The 7,521-nt window shown below is 43.9% G+C and overlaps 1 protein-coding gene across 1 annotated transcript; it reads left to right on the top strand.

The window, feature by feature from the left end:
- Nucleotides 1-5,534: 5,534 nt before the first annotated feature.
- Nucleotides 5,535-6,470, top strand: LOC148351134 (GTPase IMAP family member 9). Its single transcript, XM_088320035.1, has 2 exons — nucleotides 5,535-5,598; nucleotides 5,674-6,470. The coding sequence occupies exons 1-2, from the start codon at nucleotides 5,535-5,537 to the stop codon at nucleotides 6,468-6,470; spliced, it is 861 nt and encodes a 286-aa protein (XP_088176161.1).
- Nucleotides 6,471-7,521: the final 1,051 nt, after the last annotated feature.

Here is a 7,521-nt window from a genome sequence, read left to right as displayed (position 1 = left end):
CGCAAAGTTGCAGATAAGTGGGAGTCAACCCCGTATGAAGTCATATCAGTCAAGCCTGATCTCAATGTCTACAGAGTCAAGGATTGTCTGACGGGCAAAGAGAAGGTAGTTCACAGGAATTTGCTGCTCTCTGTTAGCTTCTTGCCCTGTGAGGATGATCTGGCCAGCGAATCTGAACACTCAGAGTCTGACGCTGCTATGCATGGAAGTGATGTATGCCCTGATTTACCTGACGCGGTTGAAGACAGTGATGTCCGTACGGTAAACTGGGTGATACAGGCAGGTGAAGAGCAAGTTCATCCAGAGTTAGAGGATAACTCACTAGACAGCAGATCTGATGCCCAGTCCGACTCTCGCAGTGTTGATACATCCAGTCGAGGAAGTCAGCACATCCCCGAACAAGATGTTGACCATACTTCAAGTGACAATACGGAAAGCCCATCACAGTGCTCTGAAAACATGATCCCTTTGGGTATGGGTCTCCCAGACGAGACCCCATTGAACACTGACCATCTGGACGCAGACTCCCCTGATACTGACTGTTTAGACTTGACTGCCCCAGACCTTCAAGCTCAGGTTATTTGTGCTCAACCTAACCGTTATGGTCTTAGGGTCCGCCAGTCCATCAGGCCTCCTAGTCGTCTTATTTGTCAGATGAATGACCATGTGGTAGGTGACAATCCTCTGTCCGCAATATCTGCAAGTTCCTAGTTTAAGTTCAGTAGAGATGCACTTTCAGTTTGAGTAACAAAGCTTGAGTAAGAAACAAGAATTGTGCCTATGTGAGCACTTACAACTACAGGAACAATGTTTGATATTTCAGAGATGTAACAGGCATCTTTGAGTCTGTGCTTAGTTAGGAGTTTGATCGCCTCCTTTCTTTTCACACTCCTTTTTGGGAGAGTTTTAGAACTGACATGCACTTCAGTTTGTTCCTTGTAATACTGTACCAGTTTTCGTGTCCTCTTTTTCATCAGTATTTGCCTTTTTGGCATGTGATTTTTTTTTCTGTTTAGTGTAGCACTCCCATATTTAGCAGAATTTCAGGGGGGTGTATGTAACGGGTGTGATAATAACTTTTCTTTTATTGAAATTCCTGCTAAAATATGTGTACAGTTTTTGGTAAATGTCCTGCAATGCTGAGTCCAACAGTGCCATCTGCTGGTATGGGGTGGGGTTTGGTTTTGGCTTCTAACATGTGACCAGGAGGTGGGGTTTGTTGTCAGTTTTACCAGAGTACTACAAAGGTAAGACATATCTTTTGGTGCTCCACAAAATAAGTTAATTTTAAACTTTATAACCCCAGCTGACAAATCTCTCAACATGCATAGTAATGTGATTGATATTGTCAAGCTGTTTAGGTTTATTTTCGTTTTGTTTCTGTTTTACTAAATATTAATTCCCCTTGTAGAGATCAAAGAGATCTGACCCAGCAGAAAAAGCTAATGTTGTGACTCATCCATTTGCAGGTAAATTGTACCCATTTTTATACTCATTATTGTTTTTATTCCTATTTTTCATATACATTAAAAAAAAGGATGATGTTGGTTAAAATTCAGAGTAAAGAAAAACATGTTGAATTCATTGTAAACGTTAAAAATCCACTATACGATCTCTTGCTAAAAGTATCTTGTTAAAATGCAAAGATTTATACATGTATTGTGATATTCTAAAATGTATTTTCTGTAAAGTGAAAAGAAAGCTCTTTGATATGCTTTGTTGTCAGTTTTACCAGAGTACTACAAAGAGATCAAAGAGATCTGACCCAGCAGAAAAAGCTAATGTTGTGACTCATCCATTTGCAGAAACTGTAATAATAAAAACCTCATCATCCAGTCCAGCGTGAATGTGGATCTTTGGTGGGACACGTACACCGCGGTTACATATAGATATATATATATATATAAAGTCACAACACAAACTGAAGTGCATGTCAGTTCTAAAACTCTCCCAAAAAGGAGCGTGAAAAGAAAGGAGGCGATCAAACTCCTAATTAAGCACAGACTAAAAGATCCCTGTTACATCTCTGAAATATAAAACATTGTTCCTGTAGTTTCAAGTACTCACATAGGCACAAATCTCGTTTCTTGCTCAAGCTTTGTTACTCAAACTGAAAGTGCATCTCTAAAGAACCTAAACAAGGAACTAGCAGATATTGCGGACACAGAATTGTCACCTACCAACTGGTCATTCATCTGACAAATAAGACGACTGGGAGGCCTGATGGACTGGCGGACCCTAAGACCATAACGGTTAGGTTGAGCACAAGTAACCTGAGCTTGAGGGCCTGGGACAGTCAAGTCTAAACAGTCAGTATAAGGGGAGACAATGTCCGGGGGGTCAGTGTTCAATGGGGTCTCGTCTCGGAGGACAGTGTCTGGAGGGCCCATACCCAAAAGGATCATGTTTTCAGAGCACCGTGGTGGGTTTTCTGCATTGTCAATTGCAGTGTGATCAACATCTTGTTCGGGGATGTGCTGACTTCTTTGACTGGATGTATCGACTGTGAGAGATTCAGACTGGGCATCAGATCTGCTGCCAAATGAGTTATTCTTCACCTCTAAATGAACTTGCTCTTCACTTGACTGTATCACCCAGTTTATTGTACGGACATCACTGTCTTCAACCGCGTCAGGTACATCAGGGCATACATCACTTCCGTGCATAGCAGCGTCACACCCTGAGTGAGTGGCCAGATCTCCCTCACAGGGCAAGACGCTAACAGAGAGCAGCAAATTCCTGTGAACTACCTTCTCTTTGCCCGTCAGGCAATCCTTGACTCTATAGACATTGAGATCAGGCTTGACTGATATGACTTCATACGGGGTCAACTCCCACTTATCTGCAACCTTGCGTTTCCCTGGGACACCTCTGTTGGCGATCAACACCCGGTCTCCCACGACAAGGGGTTATCCTTTGGCCCCACGGTTGTACAGCTTGGCATGGCGAGTCTGTTCTCTGAGAGTATTCTTCCCTAAAATCTGAGCAGCTTCATGTAGATCCTTCTTCAGATGGGTTACAAAGTCAGAGTAGCTGACAACAGCATCATTGGTACTTGCATGTTGAAACATGACATCGACAGGGAGACGAAGGATCCTCCCAAACACTAGGTAGAACGGTGCAAACCCTGTTGTCTCATGCTCTGTGCAGTTGTAGCAGAAGGTGAGCTGCTGCAGCATTTGTGGCCACTTTGCTTTAGGCTGAGGGGGAAGGGTTCTGATCATATCTCCCAATGTTCGGTTAAATCGTTCTGCGATACCATTTCCCACGGGGTGGTACGGAGTCATATGGGATTTCTGCACCCCAGCCATCTCTAGAAGCTCTTTGATCAGTTTGCTCTCAAAATTGGCTCCCTGATCAGAGTGGATACGCCGAGGGAAACCATAGATAAGAAAGAAATCCTGCCACAGACGGCGAGCAACTTGTTTGGCGGTTTGTTTCCTGCAAGGGAAGGCGTGCGCCATCTTGGAGAAATGATCAGTTACGACTAGGACATCTACCGACTTGGTCTCTTGCTAAGCAGTCCAAAAGTTATACAGACCAACTCCATAGGCTCAGAGGTGACTATGTTCTTGAGTGGTGCACCGTTGTGTGGTTCCGGTGTTATCCCTACTATACAACGCTGACAGGATTTAAAATAGTTCACAACATCACGTTCCATGCCATTCCAGAAGAATCGTTGCCTCACCAGAGACAAAGTACGGTTCTGGCCTTGGTGACCTGCTGAGTCATGGAAACCGTGGAGGGCTTTCTGTTTAAATGAGTCAGGCACCACAAACTGGAAGATCTTCTTGGCCATGCGAGGATCTTTCCTTATTTTGTAGAGCATGCCATTCTGTATGGTGAGTCTGCTCCAATGCTTCAGTAGTTTCATCACACTAGGCGACTCGACAGTTCTCTCACGCTTGGTAGGTTTTTTGTGTCTATGCACAAAGTACATGGTTCTGCTTATTGTGTTGTCGTGTTCTTGTAGACCAACAAGCTGACTCTGTGGGAGTGCCGTTGAATGATCTTCCTTCTGCAGAAGATTGAAGTTAGCATCCGTTCCCATCACTTGACCGACCCTGCCAGTGGACTGAGCACTGAGGACAGCAGCAACTTCTTCTGATGTCACAGAACCATTCGTGCCTGGTGTAACTGCCCTTTTCACTGACTCATCTGATGTCTCAGCACTCTCGTCTACAACAGCGTGACAATTGTTGGATACTCTGAACACCTCTTGCACAGTACTGTTGTTCACCCTGTTGACTTGGTCCAAGAGTGAGGTATAGGGCTCGGTAACAAGGCGATGACCCACACATGACCGTACAAATGGCTCACGGCTCAGAGCGTCGGCTACGATGTTCTTTGGGCCGGGAATGTACTTCAGGTCCAAATTTTATTCAGCTAGCTTCGCTACCCACCGCTGTTCACACGCAGGTCTTGGTTTGGTCAAAATTTATGTCAGTGGGTTATTGTCGGTCCACGTGGTGAATTGTCTTCCTTTCAACTAATTGCTGAATTTATCACATACCGCCCATTTCAAGGCAAGAAATTTGAGTCGGTGTGCAGGGTAGTTGAGCTGGGAGCGAGAGAGTGTTTTACTTGCTAAGGCGACTGGTATGGCTACTTTTCCACCAGGTGGCAGCTGTGACAGGACTGCTCCAATCCCGTCGAAGGATGCGTCGACAGCCAGAATAAACGGCGCTTCAAAATCTGGGTGGGCCAGAGTGACACCTGTCACGAGGTCGTGCTTCAGTGTTTCAAATGCGTTCTGGCATGCATCAGACCAATCAGCAGGCGTCAGCTTCACTTGACCTTTCCTCACTTGTTTGCGGCTTCTCTTGCGCTTATGCTGGGCACCAGATTCAGATGTGAGCCTGAACAGAGGTTTTGCCTTCACAGAACATGCTTCAATGAAGCTTTGGTAATACATCACCATGCCTAGAAAAGATCTGATTTTACTAGGGCACGGTGTCTTACTGTCAGACTCCATCAGGTCAGCGACTTGTAGGTCATTTATCGCTCTCACCTTCAGTCCGAATTCCATCCTCACTGATGACATGCCAAAGAAATTTCATAGTCCGTCTGAGAAAAAAACACTTTTTGGGTGCGAGCTAGAGGTTGTGTTCCTTGAGGCGAGTAAACACCATCTGCAGGCGTTGGAATGTAACTTCCTCTGTAGGGGCAAACACCATCAGATCGTCGAGGTAACATAATAGGCTTGTGAAATTCTGATCACCAAATATCGACATCATCATCCTCATAAATGTTGCTGGGCTGTTGCAAAGTCCCCGAGGGAGCTGGTTGTACTTATTATTATTATTACACCCGTTACATATACATATTCAGATTTATTCAAGCTTATGAGAGCTAGTTTGGCAGGATTAGAACAGGTTTTACAAATCTATTCTGGGTGTAAAATTGCTGACAAAAATGACAAACAATACATACAACTGCATTTATTGTAAAATGACACGTGAGAACTGAGATGATGCCTAACAGGAGGGGCTAGTTTAGAAGGTTGCTTTAAAAAGCCCAGGGCTAAATCCTGCATGAACTTCAGGTTCTATGTCAAAGGTGGACAGAGCAAGATGGGAGCCAAGAACTCAATTGCTGGTTAGGTTGACGTTTTTTTAACTATCACACTTTTCTCCTACTCCTACTATTTTCACAGTGTATTTCTATTAGCAGGTAATCCCCTGAGGATCGTGATAATCGGGAAAACCGGAGTTGGAAAGAGTGCCGTCGGTAACACAATTGTCGGTAGAAAAGTCTTTCAATCTTCAACAAGTACGCAGTCAGTGATGGGACACTGTCAGACAGAACTGGTCCAGTGTCAGAGAAAGATTCACGTCATCGACACCCCGGGAATTCTCGACACATCTAAAGAACCTGAGGGGATCGCAAGAGAGATCACCAAATGCATCCAGATGACATCCCCCGGCCCTCACGCCTTCCTGCTGGTCTTGCCCATAGGAAGTTTTACGGAAGAGGACGAAAACAGTGTGGAAGCTTTGCAGGAAATCTTTGGACCCCAGGCATCCCACTATGTGACTGTTTTGTTCACACACGGACATGAGCTGAAGGACAAAACCATACGAGAGTATATAGAGGAAGGCCACCCAAAGCTCAAAGAGATAATTTGCAAATGCGGGGGTCGCTACCATGTCTTCAACAACCAGCAGTTCTTAAACCAAAATCAGGTGGTGGAGTTGATTAAGATAATCGATGACATGGTAGAGGCAAATGGTGGTAAACACTTCTCGGAAAAGATGTTTCAAGAGGCGGAGGAGACCATCAATCAGCTGAATCTTGATAGATTAGTTGCAAACGGGCAACCACATAACTTTGGTTTTGTTGACCGACTGTTGCAAAGAATTAATGAGGTTCATCGCATGCTTGTTTCACAACAAAGAGGAACGTCAGTCAAGGGCCAACCACCAGTTTATATTCCATCTCCAGTCCCAATCTACAGACAGTGTTGGTAGTAACGCGTTACACAAACTGGATTTGTACAGGTGCTTGAAATCCTTGAAAATGCTTCAAATTTATTGTTTTGTAATTAGGATTGAGTTTGAGTTTTGGGTGAAGTGCTTTTAAATGCCTGAAATTGTTCCCATGTTTTAAGGACAATTTGACATATAACTCGAGGAGCTTCTTGATCCCAAGATGAGCACGTTACCTCCTAAGCTACTGCTGCTCTAAAAGCATTATGATGTAGATAATCTATTTAAAATAACAAATATAAAACAACATGTCAAATTTTCCACATTTATTAACACAAAGCAGCCTGCGACTCCAGTTACCCGCTTCTTTATTCTTTGACATAATCAGAAAATTATTGCGAGACTGCACAAATCATCCAACGGGCCAGGGACGGCTGGCGGGCCGTATGTTTGATACGCTTGCTTTAAGCTCACCAGATTTTGTTTAAGAGTTTTCACCAAGGTGGAACAAAGGATAAACATGCAGTTGGAAGCATGTGTCTTGTATAACTGTTACACAAATCGAAGGTAGCTTTTTTAGTCAACTATTGTTTTGTTGGGAATATTTCATATGTTATCTTGTTTACACAATAATCTTCCTGCTCCATAGCAAACATGCTTGAACTTCTTTCAAAATATTTTGTTTTTGTTACTTCTTGAAATACTTGTCTACTTACTGGTCAAGGCAAGGGTTGGGAACCTTTTTGACCCAAAGAGCCATAAAAGCAAAATATTTAATTTTTTAAATTTTTTTTTGAGGGAACCAAACCATATATTTTAAGACAAAACTGCCAAACTTTGTCACAATCACCCAGATCTGGAACACCTGTACTCAGGATTTGGCGCCAACAGCCAGGACAGCTGATTGGCGCACCCTGTCCATTTAAATCCTCAGCTTCCGGAAACAAGCTGTCTGATAGTACTATGCTACCTGTTGCCATCTGCTCAGAAAGCCCGTACCTCCGACGCTTTGCCTGCCTCCTGTTTTTCTACTTGATCTCCGTTGCCGACCCGTTTCGGAATTTGCCTACGACCTGCCCTGCCCGTCTGATTC

Source organism: Urocampus carinirostris, chromosome 16, assembly GCF_059441175.1.
Source record: "Urocampus carinirostris isolate Australia breed hairy pipefish chromosome 16, RoL_Ucar_1.0, whole genome shotgun sequence".
Taxonomy (NCBI): Eukaryota; Metazoa; Chordata; class Actinopteri; order Syngnathiformes; family Syngnathidae; genus Urocampus; species Urocampus carinirostris.
Note: the sequence above shows the minus strand (reverse complement) of the source record. Positions and strands in the feature narration are given on the sequence as shown.

Bases quoted from the DNA above. Each gene is read 5' to 3' on its own strand.
- LOC148351134 (XM_088320035.1), top strand. From the start codon at position 5,535: ATGAACTTCAGGTTCTATGTCAAAGGTGGACAGAGCAAGATGGGAGCC. The intron at 5,599-5,673 runs GTTAGGTTGACG...TTCTATTAGCAG, and splicing joins AGCCAAGAACTCAATTGCTG to GTAATCCCCTGAGGATCGTG.